General features: G+C 42.7%; 4 protein-coding genes across 4 annotated transcripts; 3 read left to right on the top strand and 1 right to left on the bottom strand.

Moving 5' to 3' along the window:
- Positions 1-945: 945 nt before the first annotated feature.
- On the top strand, positions 946-2517 carry cskmt (citrate synthase lysine methyltransferase). Its single transcript, XM_062477407.1, has 2 exons — positions 946-1101; positions 1351-2517. The coding sequence occupies exons 1-2, from the start codon at positions 969-971 to the stop codon at positions 2025-2027; spliced, it is 810 nt and encodes a 269-aa protein (XP_062333391.1). The 5' UTR covers positions 946-968; the 3' UTR covers positions 2028-2517.
- epdl1 (ependymin-like 1) lies at positions 2281-4412 on the bottom strand. Its single transcript, XM_062477408.1, has 6 exons — positions 4220-4412; positions 3973-4010; positions 3484-3612; positions 3182-3362; positions 3001-3088; positions 2281-2824 (listed from the first exon to the last, which is right to left on the bottom strand). Exons 1-6 carry the CDS (start codon positions 4284-4286, stop codon positions 2701-2703), a joined length of 627 nt encoding a protein of 208 aa, XP_062333392.1. The 5' UTR covers positions 4287-4412; the 3' UTR covers positions 2281-2700.
- Positions 4413-5820: 1408 nt separating this feature from the next.
- Positions 5821-8957, top strand: cdk9 (cyclin-dependent kinase 9 (CDC2-related kinase)). Its single transcript, XM_062478274.1, has 8 exons — positions 5821-5954; positions 6100-6213; positions 6527-6608; positions 6785-6875; positions 7116-7282; positions 7502-7673; positions 7840-7988; positions 8094-8957. Exons 1-8 carry the CDS (start codon positions 5914-5916, stop codon positions 8457-8459), a joined length of 1182 nt encoding a protein of 393 aa, XP_062334258.1. The 5' UTR covers positions 5821-5913; the 3' UTR covers positions 8460-8957.
- A 3463-nt stretch (positions 8958-12420) lies between these two features.
- On the top strand, positions 12421-26364 carry crb2a (crumbs cell polarity complex component 2a). Its single transcript, XM_062478596.1, has 13 exons — positions 12421-12644; positions 19125-19817; positions 20411-20606; positions 20948-21087; positions 21263-21433; positions 21582-21695; positions 21819-22781; positions 22894-23483; positions 23635-23800; positions 24098-24968; positions 25137-25250; positions 25427-25553; positions 25707-26364. The coding sequence occupies exons 1-13, from the start codon at positions 12575-12577 to the stop codon at positions 25926-25928; spliced, it is 4437 nt and encodes a 1478-aa protein (XP_062334580.1). The 5' UTR covers positions 12421-12574; the 3' UTR covers positions 25929-26364.
- Positions 26365-27199: the final 835 nt, after the last annotated feature.

Genomic DNA, 27199 nt, shown 5'->3' with positions numbered 1-27199 from the left:
AGGCCGGCCGCAAGTCATAAAACTTCCTTGAGATTCATCGACTCTGTGCAATACTTGGTAAAGATTAACATTATGTTCCATTTCTGTTCCAAGTAATCTAAATCGATGACAAGATTGTCTTCTTCAGTTATGTATGTGTAATCGTCTTTTAGGCAATGTAGCTTCGTCGATAAATTGCAAGCGTCAACCTCAACGAACTGTACTATAGGCACAGCTCGGATTTTCCTTGATTTGACGCAGAACGCGTTTCCTTTGTTTGCGGCTATCAAACAAAATGCACGATTTGCAATGACTCACGTGTACCATGCTATCTCCTCGACTATCACCTCTGAAACTAGTCAGGGATGACCCCATCCACCTGGGGACCACCTCGTTTCAAATCCGTCACCAGAATCCAGTCTCCTGATTTTAGGTCATAGGCTACAGCAGACCTCTCGCTGGATTAGACACCTCTCTCGCCTTTCTGTCTGTGGATTTTACACAAGTAGACTACAAGGTTGTACACAGTAACCCACAGTAGGCCATTCCTACGCTAAAAATGTTTTAGGCTTTCTTGAATTGTTTGAAAATCCATATGCTGTAAACACTATCTCGTTATCTCCATCCCTCCTGTTGAGACATGATTTATCCCATGGCTCAAATCAACACATAACGAAATAGATTATTTAGTAACATACATTTTCCTCCTGTGAATTTACATAACCCATCATTTTGGTGATACTTTTTGCATAAAAGTCGTTCACGCGCGCTCCCGCGGCCAGGTGATACAAATCCTGGCTGGGATAAGTAGCCGACTTGGCGCGACACTGGCAACACTGCCGTAGTACCTACAAAAAAAAGTTAATCTACTGTCGGTAGGCTTTTGTAGACCTTATTTTGGACATAGACCTATCAAGGTTTGTGGTCTTGCACAATATCAGATATTTTGGTAAATAAATTAGGCCAATTGACGCGCATGCGCGTTTCACATGCAGCCTGCGCATTTGCGCAGTTCAACGAGCATCATCATGGCTTCGTTGTTGTCCAACGTGTTGCTAATGTCATACAGAAGGTTAGGAAAGCTTGTGTCGGTGATTTCCAGGAACCATTCTTCACTTACAAGTATGTTTGCGTACACAATATACGTTCAACTAGACGCATGATTATCATAAAGACAAGACATGCCATTCTGAACTGCTAACTCGTAGCCAGTACGTCACAGGCTATACCATTGCCTTAGCGTCATCATTCATCACACTTCCTGTAGCTTTTTAAAAACCTTTATCATCAGCGACAGCGATCTAATGTGAGACATAATGGAGAAATGTTGGCTGATTGTTTTCATTTAATCACATTCATTTATTCCTCCAGCTGAATTAATTGAGAACATGGATAAGAAAGCAACGTGGGACCGGTTTTACACTGAAAACCGCGGCAGAACACCAAACTTTAAGAACTTTGAGTGGTTTTTTGGTTTTGGCACAGTTCAGGACTTTATCTTGCCCTTGCTGCATTCTAAACCTGACTCTAATACTCTCTTCCAAGTATTGGATTTGGGCTGCGGAACCTCTGCCTTAGGTCTTGATATATACAATAATTCCTTCTCTGCAGTGCAAGTGACCTGCGCAGATATTTCCCCAGTAGCTGTGCGCTTTATGCAAGAACAAATTAGAACCAAAGCAGCAGAACCTCGTAATCCTGATTCAAGACTGGAATTCTTAGAACTGGATTGTACAGAACTCCACCAACACTATGGCTCTGAAAGCCTAGACCTAATAATAGATAAGGGTACAACAGATGCCTTGTTGAGATCCAGGGAAGGGAGAGGCAAAGCTGATCAGGTTCTAAAGCAGTCTCTGCGCGTATTACGAAGTTCTGGGTTATATCTGCAGTTTTCGGACGAGGACCCTGACGCCAGGCTACTTTGGTTGGAAACAGTGGGTCAGGAGCTTGGGGGGGTGACTGCAGATGTATGCGTGCAAGAGGTAGGCGACTTGAGGGGAATTTGTTACTTCTGCTACCAAATCAGACCACGACATGCTGCATAGGAACCTAGTTGGCACTACTGTGCTGAATTGGACTGTTCACATCCTGAGATCAGGAGGTGGAGAACACTTGTTTGCGATTGCTTTGTGAATGCTTTGAATGGATTTGATTAAATATCATACAACTATGCCTCTTTCCTAGTGATTTACTAAAGGGTTGTAGTCTTAACCAGGCATGTCTCATCGGTATATAGGCTAAATGAAGGCAGTCAACATAAAACAAAACACAAAATAATGTGTGAGATCTGTGCAACAATATTGTCACTGTGATCAGTACTGTTTATTCATACAATTCCTTTTTATAGTGACTGCAATTTAAGTTTTATCAGGGGTGCAGCCTGGAAAATGCCTGTGTAAAAGCCAGACAAAAATAGTATTGAGCAATTCCAAACTTTAGTCAACTTCACACATGACACAGAAACTATTCCAGTGTTGCTTGGAAATAGAAGCTTAAAGGAAGAAGATAGTAACATATCCCAGTGTTTGATTACATGTGTCTTGAAAAATGCCCATTGCAGGTCATCCCTTTAAACTCCCATGAAAGTTACATTTTGTTCCTTCATAAAACTTTCATAGACTTTCATAGCAAATTAGAACATATATGATTGTGATCTAAATAGTATTAGCATAGGTTTAAGTATAGAGAACAAATAAAAGACTGTTGAACTTCTTGTTACTACTCAAAAAACAGGCTGTAGAAGTCAGCAGGTTCTCCTTTGTTGTCTGACACTGCATCCTGACAGAAGTCAGGAGGGAAGAAATCTTGAGGGTCCTCAATTCCAATGAGAATGTTGAAAAAACTGGAAATTAATACAGAATACAGATCAGACCTCTATGGATATTTACCTTTAATATACTATATCCTATTAGCTAATGGAATAATCAGATATACCACACATACACAAGAAATATAATAAAACCTTTAACACAAGTAGCAAATGTGTTGTAGCTTTTTGCTAAATAAATGCAGACTAACCTTGTCAATATCCATCCAGTGCGTTCTGTGTGAAATAAAGTGCTGACAGGCAAACATCCGAATTCTGTTACTGTGCTCACGTATTTCCCTGTAGACAAAAGCATCACAAGATCAACAAGAGCACAGATGTGAGAAGAGGAAAGGAGACTAAAGAACACATCATTAACTCTCATGTTCTTACCCCGTTTCATTTCTCCATACCAGCTATTGACCAGAAGACCCTCTCCTGGACCAGAGGAACCACCCAAGATGACTTGCCCCAGCAGAGTTGCATTGTTAGGAACTTCCATGGGATGAAAGTCTGCCCATAATTTCTCCTTCTTACAGGTGCGGTTCTGATGGTTGATCTTATAGATGACACCCTGACAAAACATTTCTTTAAAGGGGTGGCAATGCTTATCATTGTATTTTTCCCCCCCACACATAATTCGCCTCAGATTTAGCAGAGAAACATCAGATGTTTTGAGGAGATTTGTTGATTACCTCTCTGAAGAGCAGCAGCGCATCAATCCAGAATGTCTGGTTCTGGTAAGAACCAATTTCTCTGAAGCGGATACGCTGCCCAAATGCATCATAGGTATATTTGGCACCGGCCGTCAGATCATGATGAGCCTGTGAGTAGTGAATAGGGTGGGTTACAATCTGTCATTATAAACCAATATTTGAACAACTGGTGTGGGATGAATTCTGAATTTAATTTAGAATTCTTGTGAAATGTAAATTATTTAAACACAAATACAGGAGGATGCTGCATTGGTAACCGATCTGGAGTTTAGTCGAAATTCAGTCAAATTAGTCTGATTTTGTAAATTATTTGACTCAACCATATGTATTGTACCATATACAGATATACTTAGTATATTGTGTATCCTACACTTTTTGCAGGGTACAATGTTGCAATGATATGCCATTAAAGGGGTCTTGGCACCCCCCCCCCCCCCCCCAAAAAGGAGTCCCCTTTAGGAAACTCACCACCACAGAGAGGCTACCTGTCAGAAGAGGTGGAGATTCTAGGGGAGGAAGTTAAGAATGATTTTACTGACACAATTTGCATTAAATATGTTCTTTGACCTAAGTAAAAATAAAAAAACCATCATATTGCATTTAAAACTGAACAGAATTAAGTTTTGACCATAAAGTATGTAATAGGTCACCTTTTTTTTATAGAAAGCAGATATTCCCAATGCAAGGTGTCTCTCACACACACTTGTTTACTTACTGCAGGGGTGAGGTTTCTGAGCCAGGCAGCCCAGAACCAGAGACGAGAACAGAACAATCGTTTTCATGCTGCTTTCCAATGTTTCTCTTGTACACACAAAACAGACTAATGGAGGAATGCTTAGTCACTTCCTTATAAACAGTTGGTAACAGATACTCCAGATCCTGTACTCCGATCCAGGATTTTATTGTAGCCACAGCAGACTTTAAACCTCTGCCCTATTTTCTAATGGTGTATTGCGTCGCAAAGCTTCGCTACCCCATCACTACCTGCAGTACTCCATAATCAAATGTATTCTATTCTCGGTGTGTGCAACAAATCACGAGACAGTTGTTTTGACTTTTAGAGAAGGAGGTTTGTAAAAATTGTACTGGATCATAGGAGGATGCAAACGACTGCGTTTTGATAGCAAGACAGGTGACAGTCATATGATTTGGAGTTGGGCGAGATCTGATCCACATACCTATTAACAATGCAACATTACACAATGTTATGTTAGTCCTACTCACTGAACTGGTTGTTTGAACTTCTTAGTGGCCTGTAAGTAAGAAGAAAGTGTGTTTGGTTTGAATTGTATGTGCTACTTGAATATCTATGCAAAACATGACGCATAAATCACACTGTAGGCTGGGAGACTGTCCCCCACCTCTTGCTGAAGACTTTAGTTGCTGGATGCTTGTCACACCCATTGAAGTCCATTATAGTGATGGATAAGAGTCAATATGTGGGCAGATTGGTAGTTCTTTATAGATGATAGTTGGGTTGGGGCTATAAAACTGCATATTATCTATTTTCTTGTTCTCCTCTACTCTTTTGCCATTAACTGGACTTGGCCATGAGGTCTGGCTTTTTTGTCTTTCTCCGATTTGCATAATCACGGCAGAGTACGATTTGAAACCTTTATTCTGTAACATGCTATAACTGATTTAATGTTAGTAAATGTAATGTAAAGCAGAGTCAAATAACCACAACAAAATGGTTAATATTATTACACTGTCCAGTTTACTGCTATCCTTAAACCATATGGGGTATAGTTTTGGGTTTGGCCAAAATAAAAATAAAACACAGTGTTACGGCCCCTTGTACAGTTCAAACACATTCACAATTCAGGTGAATGGACATTTGTTTAGGCTACTATCTAATGGCACTCATTTAAATATAAAGTTGACGTTTTGTAGATAAAAATATAAAGGTTTTGATGAGAATGCATTTTGAGCTAAGGTCCTCCTTGTACGTTTGATCATAGTTCAACAGGTTGGACGACATTTCATAGCAAAGTAGGCTACTGCAGGCCTAAAGGGGAATTGAAATAGCTTACAAATTTGATCGTCAGCTAAACATCTGAATATGATTTGCACAATAACTTATTATTTTTATGTCTCCACTAGAGAGAAACATTTTGAAAAGAGAGAAACTGTTGAATACAATATCTGCTACTGAAAAAAAAAATAGGTAAGTTCGACTTCATGCAGCGCCGGCGTCGCTTGCAGCCGCCCGCAGCCCGGCTGACCCGAAGCAGCCAATGGCATTCTCAGCTTCAAGTTAGCCGGCTGCAGCCGGCTGTCGGCGCCGCCGGCGCTGCATGAAGTCGAATCTACCTAGTGACGGGCCTACAGCCCTCTTAGGCTTCCGTAGCTTATGGCTTCCGTAGAAAAACGCTTTTTTATTGTAGCGTCAAACACACACAAACAAGGATGCAGCGAGACAAAAGTGGAAACGCCGGTGCGGCTGAAAAGTATGACTTATATTCATTTATCACGCAATGTATGCATTGTTGCATAATATAATATACTCCATAAAATACTGTATTTATGTCTGCTTCAAATGTGCAGATCCGTGAAAATTATATCATGTTAACGAAACAAAATTATCATCCACAGGCCCGACCGGGAGGCCGCCATCATGTCCAAATATTACGATGGCGTTGAATTCCCTTTCTGTGACGAGTTCTCCAAATATGAGAAGCTTGCTAAAATTGGCCAAGGAACTTTTGGGTAAAATTGCCTTATTGCATGCTGTTAATGGCATGGAATACCCGTTGATAGCAACGTTAAAGCTCGCGTACACCTAATCGAGGAAGTAGATCCCCACATTTGCTTCTTCAGAAGTTGCTAGCTTGTTAGCTGTCTAGCTTGGCCCTATGTATTGATGTTACTTAGTAAGATTGGTTAGGTAACTGTACCTCGTCGTATTCTAATTGAGGCAAATATGTGTCAGTGATGAATACACGTGTTATGTCACTCGTGTTTCTAGCTTAGCGACCCATTATTTGACATTTATACGGATCAATAAACATTACCTTTCCAGTGAAGTGTTCAAAGCCAAGCACAGACAAACTGGAAAGAAGGTAGCACTGAAGAAAGTTCTAATGGAGAACGAGAAAGAAGGGGTAAGAAATAGGCTTTTGTGTTCGTTCTTGTGCTCAGGTCAAAATATTTGGCTGCTTTAGTCCATACGTTTACTCTATCTCTGTAATTACATTTGTTTGTAAAAGTCAGACACATGCATGGCCCTTTTAATTTGCTGTTCATTGTTTCATCGCCATTGTTTCACATTTATTCACAGTTCCCCATCACAGCACTGAGAGAAATAAAGATTCTGCAGCTATTGAAACATGAGAATGTTGTGAATCTGATAGAGATCTGCCGTACCAAAGGTGGGTGTCATTATTGGTGCTGTTGTTACAGATGTGCAGATGACGTTTGTGGATTTATGACCTTTTGACAACTTTTATTGACAGCTTGTCTGTTAATGACCTGTGTGGTTGTGCATGGCCATTAAGTGAGGGCAGTCATGTCAATGTATTATGTGCACAAGTTTATGCAATGTATGTGATACTGAAAGTGGTAAAAGTTAAATTATGTTAAAGCCTCATCAACTCTACTTCCATTTGCAGCTACACAGTTCAACCGCTACAAAGGCAGTATATACCTTGTCTTTGACTTCTGTGAGCACGACTTGGCGGGACTTTTGAGCAATGCCAATGTGAAGTTCACACTGGCTGAAATCAAGAAGGTGATGCAGATGCTGCTCAATGGGCTTTACTACATCCACAGGAACAAGGTAAACATACAAGCTGTTGTCCACTCACATTGATTTGTACTAGCTGGATCAAAGAGCTTGAAAATGGCAGTTGGTAACATATATATATATATATGTAATAAATTCTAAAATGAGAAACATGAATATGCATGACAGTGTCTTACAATCTTTTAGATATTAATACTTTCTGAATGCAATGTATATTAAGGTGGGTGACTCTTTTCTTCTCAACATTTACAGATCCTTCACAGAGACATGAAGGCAGCGAATGTGCTGATCACCAGAGACGGCGTTCTAAAGCTGGCAGACTTTGGCCTGGCACGAGCCTTCAGCCTGGCCAAGAACAGCCAGGGCAACCGCTACACTAACCGTGTGGTCACACTCTGGTACAGACCTCCAGAGCTGCTCTTGGGTAAGAAAGGCAGTCAGAGATGTACACACACACACATACACAGAAATAATATTTGATTACATATGAATAGTTCCATAGAAAGTTAGCTTGGGGGGTAATTTCTGTAAATGGTGGACATTCCAGCAATAAGAGCCTGTGCCTAATCAGAAGGTTTGTTTTTTGGTAGGTGAGCGAGACTACGGGCCCCCCATTGACCTGTGGGGAGCAGGATGCATCATGGCAGAGATGTGGACACGGAGCCCCATCATGCAGGGCAATACAGAACAGCACCAGCTCACGCTCATCAGTCAGCTGTGTGGCTCAATCACGGCAGAGGTGAGAAGAGAACGCATGGACACAATTATGCACCATGTACACAAACATACACCAACTGTCTTGTCATACAGTCCCTAACCAGGTCCATATTCCCACTCTAATCAGGTATGGCCAGGTGTGGACAAGAAATACGAGCTGTATCAGAAAATGGAGCTCCCCAAAGGCCAGAAGAGGAAAGTTAAAGACAGACTCAAAGCCTATGTGAAGGATCCCTATGCTCTGGACCTCATTGACAAACTACTGGTGCTAGACCCTTCCCAGCGAACAGACAGCGACGATGCTCTCAACCACGACTTCTTCTGGTCCGACCCCATGCCCTCCGATCTTAAGAACATGCTCTCCACACACAACACCTCCATGTTTGAATACCTGGCCCCACCCAGACGGAGAGGTCACATGCCCCAGCAGCCAGCCAATCAAAATAGGAACCCTGCCACCACCAGCCAAACAGAGTTTGACAGGGTGTTTTGAATAAGATGGGGATTTAAAGTTGACTTGGGTCCCTTTCAATTTAAATTACTTCCTGTTGAGAAAATATTCCCTTGCTGTCTATCAGAAATCTGAAAGGTTAAACTGGACTACTCTTCACTTTGGCATCCACAATGCGAGGTAGAGCCTTCATTCTGAAAACCAACTCCTTCCCAGTACTGCTTCAAGGACCTGAGGTTGGAGAAGGATATGCTTTTCTGGCCTGGAGTCCAGTCCCTGGTGTGAAGAAATTCTTAGAGCTGATGTATCCACTTTAGTTTGGTACTACATCCCTATGGCCTGGAAGTATTACACACAGACTTCTAATGACCCATCAGGAGACAGTGATTGCCATCCCTGAATGATAGTTTCCTCTTGTTTTTGTTCCTTTTTTACAGTTTATAATTTAGCATAATCATGGAACTGCACCAAGTATATGCCGTGTATGCAATCCTTGTTTTTTGTAGGATGGTTACACTAAATAAACTCGGATGCACAGTCCCTCAGTATATAGTCACATTTTGTTATCACTTGTTTTGGGGCATTTATTGAGGCACTACAGGTTTGAATGAAAAATAATAAATGTGTGCTTAGTATAGCTAAGTAAATCCATTTGTCCATTATCCAATTGCCGTTGGTCCCTTGGGAAAAAGGGGGCTATGTATTAGAGCTGTAATTCCAAAACCCTTTCATATTGGATGTGTATACCTTCAAAATGAAGGTAAGCCTATATTCATTATTCAACTGTAACTTGAATATGTTTGGGAAAACAGCCAAAATAACAAAACTTCAGTTTCCAAATATTTATGGACATATCTGTATATACTATGTGCTTGCTGAAACTGGACATGAGTTTTACCCTGATCTGACAATAGGTGGTGCTACAATCCACTTACCAAAGTTACCCAACTCTAAAATATAAAAACTTCCAGGATTCTGGAACTTTCTGTGAATTTTTGACTTCCAAGCTATGTTATCAACGGGTCTTTATAGATTATAGTTACTTATCTTAACGGCTTGAATGTCACATGTTAATATAAGATACCTATCTCTATGAAAAGTATTGTTACAATTATGCTTACCATTAATATTTATTTTAAATTAAAAGGATAAACTAGATAAAATATCAGTATACAAGATGAAATACTACCGCATCTGCTTTATCATTGCCTTTCAAGATACATAGCATGGAATCTGCTTCCCACAACCTGAGCAGTCTTACATTTGACCATTATCTGATGCTGTTTGCTGTTGATTAATGTATCAAATAATGTATCTATGAAATAGCCACAGAACATGTCTGTCCTCGTCATGACCATATGTTCCTGCTGGGAACCACAGGGACATCTTGTCCTGTTGCACTATGGCTGTTCTTGTGTGTTTATGAAAACACTAGTTTAACACTAACCAAGGTACAAACCAAACACAACAATCATTGGATTAATTACAAACAAAAGGGTTCCATTTCAGACACCCATCTTTCATATATTTAGACGCACTGTGGCATTGTCAGTTCATTTACTATTGTCTTCCTACATAACATCTAAACTGCAGATCCTTTAACAACCCTCTTTGAGAGGTGGCTAATTAGATGCCATGGCCCCAGTGATTAAATCAGCGTTGTCCACTCACCAGCCCGTAACTGGCCTGTCATCCAATCCCTGGGTAGATTGGGGACAAATTGCCTTGAGCTCTTATATAGGGAAAAGCGGAGGTGTGGACTTCCAAGGGTCATAACAATGGTGCTTATATGATATCAACACATGGGGGTAAGGGATTTAAACATGACCTTTTAACACAATCTGTCTGCCAATGGTTAGTAATACTGGAGTACTGTGATATTAAATAAAGATTCCTGTATGCTCCCTGTGACAATTGTAATATGATTATGAAGCAGATAAGTAGGCTCTACTTTAAAACCACGTACACTTTTGTTTGTTTACGTTACTCTCATAGACATCCCGAAGCTGCATCGCAGACCTGAGCTGGTTGACCCCCACCATTGCCAGCAGAGGTTTAGCAGACCTTAACTGGCCTCCAGTCCTAATACAGTACACCCCTCTGAACCTTTCCACTTTGCAGCAAATAGACACATCTGCTTTGGTGATTGATATGAACAGCATGTAAAACCTTTGAAGTAAATGTTTTTGTTTGTGAACTATGAATTTTTTGCCTGATAAACCTACATAATAGAGCTTTAAAGTTATTTGTGTGTGTGTGTTTAAATTCCTGGTGGTTAATAACATTGACACAGAGTTTTGGTTTGAATCTCAGCCTAAAAAAGCACAGTGGACCAGTTATTTAGTTTTCACACGAGCCTGTGATATCTATTCCTGATTAAAGAAGGACGAGTCAGGCAAATGCTTGACAAACACACACTTCCCTATGAATGTCAGCATGCGTCATATCTTGTTTCGGTACATTTTGCATTCAGGGAACTGAAAACAGTGAGACAATTTTTGAAACAGAGCTGTGTAGCTCCAAATTAGGATCCCACACAGAACACTGTGTCATTGTTCTGACAGTGAGGTTTGTAATTCAACTGATATGCAACATGCCTGCGTCATTGTGTCTTTTATTTATCCTGATAATCACCTACTTTAATTATGCATGATGTACCATTAAGAAACAATCTCTATTTTGCAAGAAGTTTTGCAAAAACAAAAATAGCTAAAATGACAAAAAACTGTAAACTATCAACAAAAAACAATCCTAAATGAAAACACATTCAACTGCAAATAAATATTCCAATTAATTAACACATGTTTTTGTTTAATTTGTCAATTTCCAATTTAAAATCATTCTGAAGTTTATTCCAAGGAGTTTCACCTATGGAAGAGTAGAGTCTCCTTGCCTGACCCATACATTCATAACTCAACGGGGAGTGGCCAGTAATCATACATTTTGTCCCCTGAAAAATATATGTAAATTAAGATGTTGTGTCCAATCAATGTCAACACCCCACTCCGTTTTCAGTAACAGATGCTGTCATTTGGAAGTGTATTGGTCATATAGAGTGTGGGGGCTACTCCTACTGGAAGACTGTTCAGTGTGTGTTACAGAGGGGGAAGGAGGGATTGTGACTCATCCCCTATAGTTTAGGGAGGCTTGATGTAAGGAAATTAATTGATGTCTGTCTGTTGGACAATGTATCTGTTACACATAAATGTATAGAAATAAATATGTTCACACCAGATTAAGACAAACATACATAACTCTGAGGCCTATTTGATATAGCACTACTGTATACTCACTTGACACAAACACAGTCTTCTGCTGTGCCAACGACGTTGTGTGACGACAGTCGGCTGGTGGTACAATGGGTGTGGGTGAGCCCTGGGACCCAGCAGCGTGGTGGGGCCATTACTGCTCGCTAGGCTAGGTGCTGTACAGCTCAGGGATAAGCTCCGCACACACTCACAAAGAAGCCATCAGGCAGCTGAGGATGCTAATGAGACAGCTGCTAAAACCTGGACTGGACTCTACTAATACTGCTCAGAGGATCAAGTTGAGCCACCAATGGTAGTATCTCCCCCTATCCCTTTACAAACCCCCAGAATTGGATTGAATATTACTCTTAAATATAGACTATTAGCCTTAGATATTCAATATATTTGTGAATAATCATGTTTAATGAAGATAACCCTCAACTAGGATTTCATATGAAAATGTCACATCTTTAGCAACTATTATTAGGGTATTTGTTGAATTCCTAATTTCACAATCCAATCTATGAATATCCCAAATATGTCCCTACAATTTCACCTACATACCAAACACACTTCTCAAAATCATCATTGTTGAGAAGAATGAGCTCTAAAAGACATGAGGTTAGTTTGTGAAAGGGATGAGAATCCTCCTTCCCTCCCTCTAACCCTTCTATGACTCCATGTTTTCCTGCTCTCTCCCTCCACTCTGGTCCAGGCTCTGTCCAGGCTAATGTTGCTCTCATGAGTTACAAAGCACTGACTGCTTGTAGTATGTCAACTGCACCACACAGGGGATACACACAAGGTGCTTGCTAAACTGCAGGATGCCAAGACGGGTACTTTTTATATGATTTTTTCCTTTCATGTATTTTCCTTGGTGTTCTTGGAGAACTTCAGGTCACCTGCTTAATGATGGAGTTTGGAAGAGTTCATTTAAATCTCAAGACGGTTTTGCTGACCATGATGATGTTCAAGTGGGGTAAGGATATTTACAAATGATCTACATTAAGTAGATTCTTGTTGTAAACTAATATTATGTAGGAGTAATTTCTGAATGTGATTGAGGACTCTGGATAAAAATGGCAATAAGCTGCCAGACAAGAACAAATGCAACCGCTTGCTAGTTTGTAGCCTGTTTGTTGGCAGCTTGTAATCCCTTTTCTGAGAAAACAACAAGTTAATTGGACTGAATTAGTAAATGAAAGGATGTGAACACCGTGTACCAGTGTATGTACCAACTTCAAACAATTAGGAGGCATTTAAAGAATCCTGCACAATTTGAAAGAGAATAGGCCAACGCAAAGTTTTGCTTAGTTGCATGACAGGAGGTCAGAAATGAGTTTCAGACCAAAAATATTGATTACATTTATTTAATTCAAATGCCTCGGAAAAAATACAAAATCGGGCATAGTCTAAATTGTGCAACTTAGATCTCTTAGTCCAACACTGTTTGACAAACTTTTTATTTGCTCACACGTAACTCACACATAATAGTTTTACCTCTTCAGAAATAATTTCCCAACGACGCCAGAGCTAACTCTTTACAACAAGGGGTCCTCAACACCACCACTACACACCCCACCCACAACCCCCATTTGAAAGAGTCTCAAACAGAAGAGCTGGGGGTGGGTGTCCATTGTTGCACATAACCATGACAACGCTGCCCGGACTACGCCCGGCATTATTGGACAGGGCTCTGAGAAAAAGATTAACATTCAAGATGAATCTCTTGAAAACAACATTATTGCTTTGCTGATATGGGACCTTGTCAGATGAATATTTGCTAATTAAAGAAGAGTTGTTTAAAGCTGAAGATAAAAGCGCTCAAAGTAAAACCGTTGTTTGGGAAGTCCAGATTTTTTGGGGATAGTCTATTGATTTTGACCATTGCAAGGACACACTTTATATTTAATCATTTTAGTGGAGAAAAGCAGTGAGCAACATTTGAAGCCTTATCCCTGTCAGAGACTGCTCTGTCACAGACAGTTAACTAGCCTGTATTGGAGCCTGATGTCCTTGTCATGTTGTACATGCATAGTTACACAGGCATGCCAAAACTGAAGTCAGTGATGAAAACCCTCCACTCACAGCCTTTGAATCAAAAGGGGTTACAGAATTCACAAGGAAAGCCCAAATGATTGATTGGAAATGCAGTCTATCAAAAGAGCCCATTGATTAGAGTTAATTACCAAAGTACTGAGTTGGTGGTTGGCATCTCGTTAGCTTGGTAGCCTCCTAGCCTCCTCGTTGGACTGTGAGACCCCCTGGTATCTGATTAGGAATGGTCACTTGCACACATACAAATGATTATCTCTCCTTCCATTAGCTAAGGACTTTCCCCATCACATGGGTTTACAAGGGAGGAGAGAGATAAAGTGTTACTAGAACAAACAATCTTACATCTAATATCTCAGCTCCATCACACATAAACAATGCCATTCTATCACCTAGCAGTGTGTGTGTGTGTGTGTGTGTGTGTGCACAAGAAGGCATATGGGGGTGGTGGTTAGATTGCCAATTGTGGTCCAGAGCCAGAAAAAGAGAGTAATCAGAAAAAAAACGATTTGGTCTTTATAACCCATCTCTGTCACCCATTGACCTGTCCTCCCCCGAGGTGACCTCACAGAGAGGAGCAAACAGAAAAGGAGAGAGAAGAGATAGGTCCTGTCAGATGTCATTGGCGGTCTCTCCTGCCTTCTCTCTCTGGGTCTTGACAGTGTTATCAGATAATAAGGAGAGTGGCAAGCAGTGTCTGAGTTCCCTCAACAAGGTGAAGGCATAGGCCCTCTGTGACCGGGAGGGTAGTCAGAGATGTTGGGCAACAACATAAGCCGTTTTCTATTTGTGAAAAGATATGGCAAAAATGTAGATGACTGAACCTGGAAGACTTGTCATCGTCGTCGTCATCCACCCCACCCCCAGACATGATGCATGCTTCAGAAATCCTCTATCATGCAGGCACACTAAAACTATTTTCTTACTTTTTTTAAACGTTGTGTTTGTCGTTTGTGATACTTATAAACTTACACCAGGGACACAGAAATATGAATCACGATTAAGTGGGTAGGCCAACCCCAGCCTCGATCTCAAGCGATTTCAACTAGAATAGAAAGATCGTGCCGTCTGGCCAAACAACTTCTCAACAGTGCAAAGTGTAAGATCGTTCTGTAATTTTGCGTAAGATAATCAATATGATTAGTTAGGCACCTGATGTGAAATTAAGCAAAATACAAAAAGAACAGTAAATGCCTATGCATACTTTTCAACCTCAATCAAAACGGATCTATAAAGATCTGTGCCCGTTGCTCATTTTAGTTATGGTTTGCCCTTCCAACCAATAAAAACGAGTGAAAATATTTCTTTAAAAGGAAATTAAAAGTTTGGCTGAGTTGTGTGTATGAAAATCTTTTGAGGCATACTTTCATTGTATTTTGTATATTGCGCTACTTTATTTCCCTGTGTTAGTGAATCTCCTAAACTCAGGACATAAAGAGGGTGTGAAAACGAGGGGCTGTGTTGCATGTACTTAAATGCACTTAAGTCTACATTTGTTTGGTTATTCCTGCACTGTAATTGGATGTAATTTTATGTGACAACCTTTATGTCCAAGAAACATTTCCCTTGGGACAAATAAAGCAATCTTGAATATTTTCTTATTTGCACAGAGTGGCAGAAAAGCTCAATTTGGGATGCGTAGTGGTGTGTGTGTGTGTGTGTGGAGGGGGGGGAGGTAGGGGGGGTAGGTACGGTAGAGCAGGGATGTGTCAAGCAGCAAGGTTAGAACCTCTGCAGTCTGTCAGAGTTGTTGAGTGGAGATAAAACAGGTGTGGAAGATAGCTGTCTATTCTGGCTGCTCTGTAAGAGCTTGAGTGTGTATGTGTGTGTATGTGTGTGTGGAAGAATTGCATTGTCCGTTTGCAAGAATGAATCAGAGTGTATAAGCTGTAATTAGTCTGAGAAGTCTGAGATCAGCCATAAAAGTCACTACAGCATGTAAACAGGTCTTCAGTTGCACATCAGGGCAAAAACCAAGCAATCAAGTAATATTATCTCTCCAGTCCTTCGAGATAGAATTGTGTTGAGGAATCGATCTGAACAAGGCTATGAAAATGCTGAAGCAATGAAAGTTGACAGCACCACAGTGGGCTCAATCAATATGAACCTGAAGAGATGTGGAACCATCAAGGCTCGTAGAGCTGTCTGTCTGGCCAAAATCAGTAACTGGGTTAGATGGGCCCACCTGAACAAGAATATGAACGTGGTCCTACTTGTGTATGTTTGTGTAACTGCTGACCAGTAGTTCTCTATGTTGGTAGCATTGCTAAGAGCTTAGAGGAGCAAAGCGATTGGCCCAAAGAGATTAGAGTAGAGAAAGGCTGTCGAGGTCAGATAGGCACTGGAAAGAAAGGACAGGGAGAGAAAAGAGATGGAGGATACCCCATTAGTTGTATGAGGATTTAGCTAAATACTTGACTTTCTTTGGAGGTTTGTAAGTGACATGTGTTTTTAAGGATTCAAAAAAGGATACAGAAAGTGTTTTCATTGCAGTGTTGTTTTTTAGCTGTGACCACGAAAATATATTGGTTTCTTGTAAATTCCAAGTTCACAACAGATTGTTGCGACTATGTGAGAGTCATGAACACTTTTTTCAGAAAAAGGAAATCAGCAAAGAAAACCTATATGAACCTCCAGACCATGACCAAAGAGTGCTGTAAATGAATGTGAATGAACTTAACATTGGGAAGAATCCTGTGCTGGCAAATGATATGTCTTCCCATTTCGTACCTTCCTTTCACATGCCAAGTGACCATAACTCAACCACCAAGTCTTAGTCCACACACCCCCTAATGTTTATAGGGGTAGGTGTAGGTTTGTAGGTGGTTAATGCCATTCAGTAATCCACTGTATTGAGTGGCTTGCCAAGACTGCCAAGAGGCAGGGAACCGATCAGACCAGAAATGAAAGCAACAACATGCCTTCTGGTGACCTTCAGTAATGTTTGTCCATGACTGGGCCATGTCAGGGTAGTGAGGTAAAGCAGCTTGAATTGGCATCCACCTCACATGCTCTAAAGTACATGTCCTGAGCAATAAATCTGTATCTAAAATAAGATTATGTTGTTTCCGAACCGTATTTTACCCACTGCCTTAAGTCTTTAGTTAAGTTTGTGTACAGATGGTCACTTGGAAGTAGACCAGAAGAGACACTCAACACACTTTACAAACTTTAGTTAAGTATAAGATATTGAAGAATGACCTGATCAATCCCAACATCCTTTACTCTGACAAGAGAGGTGGTAGAGGAGGGGAGGTCTGGGGAGGTTGTCAGCTCTCCCTAAACCCCACTACATAACTTTTAGAATTACCATGGAAACACCACTCTGCTGGACACAGGGAGGTTAGAGGGCTTGTGTGTGTTTAGGGAGGGAGGGTTCAGTCATGTGTTCATGAGTGTATTTCCCAGACTTGGGGGCAGGGTAAAAGAAACAGAGAAAGAGTAATTGCTTTGGTAGCTTTCTGGTATCTGAGGGTTTCAGGCAGCAGGTTTGTACATTTCTAATTAGTCATCTTTGTGTGGACGTTTAAGACAACTGGGTGAATCAAAACACAACAGTCACACAGCATCTTCAGGAAGCCCCCTGGAGCTTCTCTTTGAGTCAACTCTGAGGTCTGTTTCTGGACCACAACTGTGTGCATGGATGGTGTTTGCGACAAACACTCTAAGCTTGCTGAGCCATGTGCTCATCGTCTCTGGTTCAGATCAAGCTATAAGCTACATCTGTTGTGATAGAACGTTAGCTAGCTTACAATCTGCTCAGGGATTTCTCTTGCCCTGGAGGTTACATTTTGATGAAATGGTTTGTGACTAGTTGTCACCTTGCGACTCTGTTTTCCAAAGTAGCTCTTGAACCTCTTGTAATCGAGTCCAGTATAGTAAGGGTGGGTTTTGGCAATCGCATAAAGTGACTTTTTATCTCTCGCTCCTCTTGGGCTTCATTGAGATCCGCAGCTTACCACACAATGGTACTATGGTTGACTGTTGCCAATCTTGCTAGTCACCTCACTGGTAATGTGTTTGTCAGGTGACAGTGGAAGGTCCAAGGGGTGTTAACAGCTTATGTCTAAGGCCATCTGTCAGACAAAGCTATAAAAGGAGCGGCCATACACAAACTACGTGCAGGAGCTCCAAGCACTGTTGTAGGATGAGGCTGCGTGACATACTGGCTGTCCATCTTCAAAACAGGACAACCTGCAGAACTTCTCTATGCCCTGCGTTTTGCACAACAAACATCATCTGTCTCCTCACATTCACGCCTCTCTCTCTCCCTCTCTCTCTAACCCTGCACACCTCCCTCCCTTCCTCCCCTGCCCTGCCCTCCCCTACTCCCCTTCATCGTTAATATCTTCTGGTTGAATGAGAATCTGGGAGCACAACACTGATCAAAGTGGGATGTGAGTCTAGAGGGGGATGGGGGGTGAATGGGGAGAAGGGGTACTGGAGTTGGCCGGATCTGTGGAATGTGGACTGATTCCACAAATGGCTTAGTCCTTTGGTTAATGGGGGGGGGGGGGGGGGGGGGATAAAGAATGGACAGAAACCCTTAACCGTGTTCTCCCTTTTCTAGGGTTTGATTCCATTCATTCTTATCCACAGACAGAGCCTCAACTGTCTGACAATTTCCTATGATAATAGATGAATGTTCAATCCTTAATGTCAAATGTAATTTTAATTGGAATGTGTGCAACCATGCTGCCAATAAATTAGTCTGTGTTCATTCACCAGGATTTGAGGAACAAATGTAGGTCCTTGACCACATTTCTACAGGAAAAATGCAGCCAATAAGGTTTTGAATGGGAAAACTGTGGTATTAGCTCAGGTTCAGCAATGGCTAGTGACCTACAGAATGAGCTTAGCCCTGCTTGTATAGTTGTCTGCCACATGAACCTTATCTGTCAAATTTTCAAACAATTAATATCACATATCTGCTTACACAAAGGGATTTTTTGTTTTTTTGTTTGTGCATAAGCATAATAATGACTACAAAATTTTGCTTTAGATAGTTGCCTATCAATCAGTCGTTGCTCAATTGTCCTAAGGGTATTTGTTGGTTTGTTTTAATATACAGTGACTAAAAGAGGGATGGATAGAGAAAGAAAGAAAAGGACAGTTTGTAGGGAGTTAATCATGCACTCAACATCCCTATCAAATCTGGAATCGAGTCAGTTGAGCCAGATTTGTCAATTTGGGTTGTATTTAATACACATACCAGGATGAGTACAGGGATATAACTTTTGTCCTGGTTTACTTATTTTGAACAGGTACATTTGGACTTGGTTGACAGTATTGCACCAGCTAGTCTGTCTGCTCAACCAAAGTTCATCTTTATGTGAAGGGGCCCCATGTAGATGGTTTTATAGATCCTCAACTTATCACAACCCTATTATCTTCTTGTCCACAGGAATATTTTGTTCGGCCAGTTCTGAGAAGTGCCTGTCGGGGCCTTGCCAGAACGGTGCTGCCTGTGTGGACACCATGGACGATTACGCCTGCCTCTGCAACCAGGAGGGGGTCCGCTACATGGGCAAGGACTGTGATGAACTCTATGACTCTTGCTTGTTTGCGTCTTGCGTCAACTGTACCAGCACTCCAGGCACCACGGAACATCACTGCATCTGCCCGGACGGGTTCACCGGGGTGAACTGCACTGAAGAAATAGACGAATGCCACAGCAACCCTTGCTTTGAGCCCCATTCTGAATGCATTGACCAGCTGAACAGCTACTTCTGTCGCTGTCCCTCCGGGTACGGGGGAGAAGACTGCCAGACGCACGTCACGGACTGCGTGGACAAACCATGCCAGAACAACGGGTTCTGTAAACTGTTACCTGAAGGCTATGAGTGCGAGTGTGCACCTGGTTACGAAGGGGAGCACTGCGAAGAGGATGTCGATGAGTGTATGTCCCACCCATGTCAAAATGGGGCCATTTGTATGGACGGAGACGCAGAGTACCACTGTTTCTGCGTCCCAGGTTTCCAGGGTTACAACTGTGAGATTGACATCAACGAGTGTGCTTCGCACCCTTGCGAGAACAACGGAACCTGTATTAACGAGAAGGACCGATACGAGTGCGAGTGCCTCGTAGGGTTTACAGGTAAGCCGAAGATGTGAAGACTTCCTGATATCGCTGTCCTCCCAGCGTTTCTGTTCCAGACATATTCGTTCTACAATGTCTGTTTCTTCATCAGATGGAACACGGAGGGTATTTTAAGTGCATACGAATACATGCTGATTGATAGAGGCATCTAATCTTCAGCTCAACCTGTCAGATAAGAAAGGAAAACAGCCCACCACTCCTCCCTTTCTCACACTCTCTTCTTTTCCTAGCAGGCCTGGTCTATGTCTGGGAAATGTCATTGTTATCTCCAGTTGGGGTGGGGAAGGTCACTTATAATGCATTCCTTTGTCAGTCTGATTGTGCCAGTGGGGATTCCCCAGTAAAATGGGAAGACTGAGTCCATCATAGATTAAGGAAAGAGATAGTGAATGATTTTAGTGACAGTCTTGAATATTTTTTTATCTTGATATCCATTAAGTATGATACAGTGAGGATTAGCTACAATACATAGTACACAACATCACAGTGTAGCCACATCCTCTCAGAGGTACTTTAACCACACATCCATCACCAGGCCTGGTCCTTTCTAAATCCCTCTCATTCATCCTCTCCTTCTTTATCCACTCCAGAGGTGAACTGTGAAGTGGAGATAAATGAATGTGAGTCGGATCCCTGCCAAAATGAAGCCACCTGCCATGACCTCATTGGCCTGTATACCTGCGAGTGTCAGCAAGGGTTTGAGGGCATTGACTGTGAGATTGACATTGACGAGTGTGCCAGCGAGCCCTGCCAAAACGGAGCAGTCTGCCATGACATGGTAGACAGGTACTGACTTAAAGCTTCTGTATTTGTCTCGTCTTACTCAAGCGAACTTGTGTCCTTGTGTGACTTCAGAACCTGTCGTTGCAGGTTTGGTAGCTAGTGTAATCCCATAGCAAAATGATAATACATATGAGCAGATGCATATCAGTGACCTACTGTAGAGACAACATAAAGCTTGGTCTGTAATATAATTAATCTGGGTTAGATCTATGATGAGCCCTTCTGATTGATTGACAAGATGTGTATAAACAAGTATTCCATTCTGTACTATATCCTGTTTATGTAACATTTATAGTCCTGTTTGCATTTAGTATTGTACATTGACAGTCCACCATTTCCAACAGCTACGAGTGTGACTGCAGTGACACAGGGTTTGTTGGGAACCATTGTGAGGAGGACATCCTTGAGTGTGCTTCAGACCCTTGTCAGCACGGTGGCACCTGTTTGGAGGGAGTCAAAGAGTATACCTGTCTCTGTTGGCCAGGTACAGTAATCCATTGTACCTCTCACTCAACCTCAAAATAAAATGGAAAACAAATACAATTGTGCAGAAGCAGCAGCTGCTTCCGAAATGCATATTTCTGTTGAGCTTAAATCTGTGGAATGTTTTCAGCTCAAAGGAACCACTCAGGTAGTTCCCACTGTCATGTGTCTGATAGGTTACATGGGGGAAAACTGTGAGATCGACATCGACGAATGTGCGGAGGTGCCATGTGAGAACGAAGGGGAGTGTTTCGAGCGTTCTGACCCCTCTCACTGGGAGACAGACTGGGAGTTCAACTTTGCAGAGGCTTCAGGCTACATATGCCAGTGTCAGCCAGGCTTTGCAGGTGAATTTCAAAAAAATTTCGAGGAAAACATAATGACTTCCAATCTTGGAACAGTGCCCTTTGTAGTAATAATAAGGTTGATATGACTTACTACTTACACACTTACTAATCAATAGGTTATGTGGATTGTTTCTTAACTTCCTCTCAGGGGAGAACTGTACTGTGAACATTGATGAGTGTGAGTCTGATCCATGCCACAATGGAGGCACTTGTGTGGACCAGGTCAACGAGTACACCTGCATGTGTGCAGACGGATTTACAGGTAAGTCCTTTCACTAAGCCTAAATATAAAAGAATGCTTTTCTGGCTTCTAAAGACCTTCTAAAGACTTCTAAAGACAGACACACCTTTGGATCCCACATCGTAATCAACCTCTGTTTTACAGGCGAAATTTGTGAAGTAAACATCGACGAGTGCGAAAGCCAGCCATGCCAGAACGGTGCCTGGTGCGAGGACGGCGTGGCAGACTTCACCTGTCACTGTCCCGAGGTGGAGCCGGATGTGCTCCCCTGGGGCGGTCACCATTGTGACGTTCAGCTCCTGGGCTGCATGGACCACGAATGCCAGAATGGCGCCACCTGCCTGCCCTGGTTTGAATACGGAGAACACACCCACACCTGTCTCTGCCCTCATGGCTTCTTCAATGACCTCTGCTCAACCCCAACCACGTTCTCCTTCTCCACTCCCGGATTTGTATTAATTGAAGTCGTTGTGGAAGAGCGCAAACGAAGGGAAGCAAAGCACCACAAGCACCACGGATCAGGTGTGAGTCTACGCTTCCGGACAACCCTGCCTGACATGCTCCTCTTCTACAGAGGGGACATGGAGAACCATCTCCTGCTTGAGCTCGTAGGGGGAAGTCTTCACGCAAAGGCGTTCTCAGAGGAAGCCGAGCTGGAGGTCACGTTCCCCAGGTTGGCGAGTGACGGGGACTGGAGAGATGCTGAAGTGTGGTTGAGTGAGGAAGAGGGCTTACTATTGATCGTGAAGGGGCCAGGGTGCCACGCTGAAGGATGCACTGTAGAGGACGGTGGCACTGAAGGCCCATACTTCCATCCCTCAGAGGCTTTTACTCATGTTTATGTGGGTGGGGCTCCAAAGGAGTTTTTGGAGCTTACCATGAGTGGTGCCGGGTTCATTGGATGTATGGAGGACCTTTTCATTGACTCCAAGCCTGTCCTGCCTCAGAACCTCCAGAACAACGATGCACATGAGATGGACATTGGGTGTAGCAAGACAGAGTGGTGTGAGCAAGACCCCTGCAACAACCGCGGCCACTGTGTGGACCTGTGGACCAGCTCCCGCTGTGACTGCTACCGGCCACACTACGGCCACAGCTGCTCTGAAGGTAAGCTTTATCGACTAGACTTGTTCATACAACCAACATAATTCATACTGCTTCCTTGCATGACAAGACCACATGATCTAAACCATAAACCATCCTGTTATACCTCTGACAGAGTTCCCTGCATGGACGTACAGCCACGAGGACACCGCCAGCTACAGTGCCTATGACATCGTCGAGAGCCATGGCGCCAACTTCAGTGTCTCCTTCTTCCTCCGTTCACTCAAGCCTGACGGCCTCCTCTTCCAGCTGAGGAGGCCCAGTGAGGGTGGGGATGGCCCCATGGAGCCCTACTTCTCTGTCTACCTGGGGATGGGGAGAGTTCTCGTGAAGTCTCTGCCCGAGAGCTCTGCCTTGACAGCGCCCAGCTTCGTGACCACGGGTGACAAGCAGCTTCTGGAGGTGGAGGTCCATCACGGACAAGTTTACTTCAAACACGAGGGGCTACGCTACAGTATAGGTGTGGTGCCCGAGGTGGAGGTGCTGAGTGGGGACCTGGCGTACGTAGGTGGTCTTCCTGGGGATGATGACTCGGTGGCCTGGGGGGGACACTTTAAAGGCTGCCTGCAGGATCTGCGTCTGGACAAGGTGCATCTTGATGTGGACGCGTGGAATACTTCGCTCAACAACTCAGAGGGACTGGTGTACTTACCAAGTGGGGCGGAAAACGTTGAGACCGGATGTATAAGCGATAACACCTGCGAGGTAGAACTATATTTAAATATATAACATATGCCTATGGTCAACCACCGTAACTATTTGTAGTCATTCATCAGCGGTGACACAGCCGTGTACTTGCTCAATGTTACAGTTTTTGTGTCAATTTTGTTTCTTGTTCATTATTTTTGCTCTTTAGGTGGAACCATGTCACAATGGAGGCGAGTGCACCATCACCTGGAATGACTTTGCATGTTCGTGTCCTGAGAGTTTTACAGGACAGACTTGCGAGACACACGTGTGGTGTGTGAGCGACCCCTGTATCATGGGGAGCCAGTGTGTGGACCTGACTGATGGATATGAATGTAAGGACAAACAATTGATTACTTTCAGCCGAATCAGTAATAAGAAAATTAAACAAAAAAATTATAATCATTTCCCAACACTCTTTATTACAGTGGCAGGTGTCACGTTTAATAAAAAACAATTTAAATAATCCACCTGCCCGAATTAATTTAACACTGTCCTGATTGAAATAATAAAAAAGAATGAATCATCAAACCATTTTAGAGGAATAGCACTAATGTACAAAAATTATGAAAGCACCCAAATAAAAAGTCAGTTTCTTATTTTTAACCTAAAGTATTTTTGAAAACCCTCAGGTGTGTCCAACGCCACATTTGAGAATAACCCAGTGCAGTACAGCGCTGAGGGTTCCCTGGCATCCCCAGTGACCAGCGTGTACTTGGAGCTTCGTACTCGCTCAGAGAACGCTGTTCTGCTACGTGCTTCCCACGGGCCAGAGCTGCTGATGGTGGGTCTGGTGGACTCATCGGTTCAGGTGGAGATCCACAGCGGGAACAGCGTTGAAGCCCTGATGTTCTCTGGGGTGCGAAGAGTGGCAGATGGTAATTGGCACAGAGTGCATGTGTCCATGGTGGAGCCTGAGAGTGAGGCATCCCATTGGGTGATTACAGTGGACGGGATCACAGATGCCAGCAGTACCCCAGAAGTCACTGAAAGTCTTCACTTCCTGAACAAGGACAAAGCCGTGGTGGTTCTGGCAGAGAGTTTCATTGGTTGCTTGGGCGTCGTTCGAGTGGGCGGGGTCTATCTCCCATTTTTGGACAACTTTGACCCTCCTCAGCTGACCCGCTTCCACAAAATTGGAGAGGGGGAAATTCACATGGGCTGTACCAGTTCACCTGTATGCCATTTGGACCTTTGCCAGAACGGAGCAACATGCAAGGATCTCTTTAATCTTGTTGGCTGCCTATGTGCCCCGGGTTGGGAGGGAGAGCATTGTGAGGTAGACACGGACGAGTGTGTCTCCGGCCCTTGTGTTTACGGAGGCTGTAAAGATTTGCTGGCGGGTTTTGAGTGCGAGTGCCATGCTGGATATGAAGGATTGCATTGTGAAGAGAATGTGGATGACTGTAAGGAACACAAATGCCAAAACGGGGGGACTTGTGAGGACAAAGTGAACCACTACACCTGTAACTGCCCGGATGACTTCAGTGGTCCACTTTGCCAGTAAGTAATAAGTAAAGCTCACAGTTTCAGTTCACCATCCTTTTAAATTAAGTAATACTTAATATTTAACACCTGCAATTTATATATTATAGCCCCTTTTTTTTAACCATGCGTCAGCTGTAAAGCTTTGTGTATATTTAATACATCATGTTCTTAATTTCCCTTCAGATGGCCCTATCCCCCTTTGCAATGCGATGATGTCCAATGTGACAACGATGGAATCTGTCATGATGGTTTGTGGGGTGCAAACTGCACCTGTATGCCAGGCTTCGAAGGGGACAGGTACGATTATTAACCCCTACAAAATATATTTCAGTTCATCATCAGCAATTTTCTCAAATGCTTCCTGTGCCTGCAGAGCAGCATGATACCTAGAAAAGAGGGACAAGTAATTAAAAATGATCCATGACAGCTGATTTTCTATGATCAGTAAAGACTGTCATGTGTTTTATGCTCAGGTGTGAGACAGAAGTGAACGAGTGTGGCTCAAACCCCTGTCAGAACGGGGGCACCTGTCTGGATCGCCTCAACAGGTTTCTTTGTATTTGCCCTACTGGCTTCAACAGTCCAACTTGCGATACAAATGTAAGTCGTCTCAACGCCTGCGTAGTCCTATGCTGTGATTCCTTATATGCCACAAATTTATTTCCAATTACCTGTATGATATTCCATCTAAACCCTAATGAATCACATTTACATAACCTCTAAAATACCCTGTCTTCTCTTATCTCCCCACAGAAACAAGCTCAAAAAGAGCGAGTGCCCTGGCTGGTAATTGCCATACCTCTAGTCTGTCTCTGCATTCTCCTGGTGGTCATCGGCCTGACCATCATGGTGATGACTGCCCGCAAGAAACGGCAATCTGAGGGTGCCTACAGCCCCAGTTCCCAAGAAGTTGCCGGGGCACGTCTGGAGATGGACAGCATGCTCAAGGTTCCTCCAGAGGAACGCCTGATCTGATCATTGCCGTACATTGTCGGTTTACAGATGGATAATTATGCAAACTGATTGTAGAGCACCGCAGGCAGGTGCGCTAGACGTTGCTAGGGCAACTGACTATATGGGTCTGGCTGAAAAGGAGGGTGAGAAAGCGTGAAAAGGACTGCTGCCCTCTGCTGGTGTGGATATGTTATTGGCCCAGTGGTGCCATTTTGTTTCATAATTTTGTCTCATCTAATAAAAGAGAGGTTTGGTAAAGGTCACAACAAAGCAATGGTGTACAGAACAGGCAATGCATTTGCGATGAAACAGTGTGGGATAACAGATCTAATAGGTGGATCTTCCTACATGAGACAATGGGATAAAACACTGACACCCATTACCCCACGTCAATGTCTACTTGGTTTGTTTTAATATCAGTTTCATTTAAATGCTTGCGTACTGGAAAGAAAGGATGGACACACAACCCATATTACATTTAGTCATTTAGCAGACGCTCTTATCCAGAGTAAGTACAGGGACATTCCCCCGAGGCAAGTAGGGTGAAGTGCCTTGTCCAAGGACACAAAGTCATTTGGCACGGCTGGTGATCGAACTGGCAACCTTCTGATTACTAGCCCGATTCCCTAAGCGCTCAGCCACCTGACATCCCTATGCCACTACACCTAAACTGCACTATCACGCAGGGTAAGGAGCATCATTCAGCCCTAAAATCAATCTTCAGCTAAATGTGATACAGGATATAATTTTAACAGCTGCAAACACTGTGTTATTTGACATAAAATAATTCCAGTGTGGTTGATCTGTCGAGACATTTGACAATGCACCATTTTCCTAAGTGAGTTAAGTTTGTACAGATAGGATTATTTTAATGTGCAGAGACTGTATAGTTTGTGTTTTTTTGGATGCTGAAATGTATTTTATTTTAAGGTTAAATATAAACATCTCTGAAACACAGAAAGGGAGTTTGACCTATATTTGGCATGACTTCGTATGTGGCAAGCACACATTTGTTTACAAAGAGAGAATGAGACAATCTTGTATATGAGCAAACAGGATCTAAATGAATTAGCGTACTAAACAGGGAGAACGAAGATCCACACACTGGTGCTATAGATATTAGTTCAAACATCTTACATTGTTTATCTGTTCTTATTTCTGTTGTATTTTGAAAAGTATTGGAATTAAGAAATCGAAAACACTTCAAACTATTCACTAAATGTATACAATGACCACATTTTCAAAGTATACATTTAGTGTCCATACTGGTCATGCTATCAGTTTGGTCTGAC

This window comes from Osmerus eperlanus, chromosome 14, assembly GCF_963692335.1.
Source record: "Osmerus eperlanus chromosome 14, fOsmEpe2.1, whole genome shotgun sequence".
Taxonomy (NCBI): Eukaryota; Metazoa; Chordata; class Actinopteri; order Osmeriformes; family Osmeridae; genus Osmerus; species Osmerus eperlanus.
The sequence above is the reverse complement of the archived record's forward strand: the minus strand, read 5'-3'. Positions and strand labels throughout refer to the sequence as shown.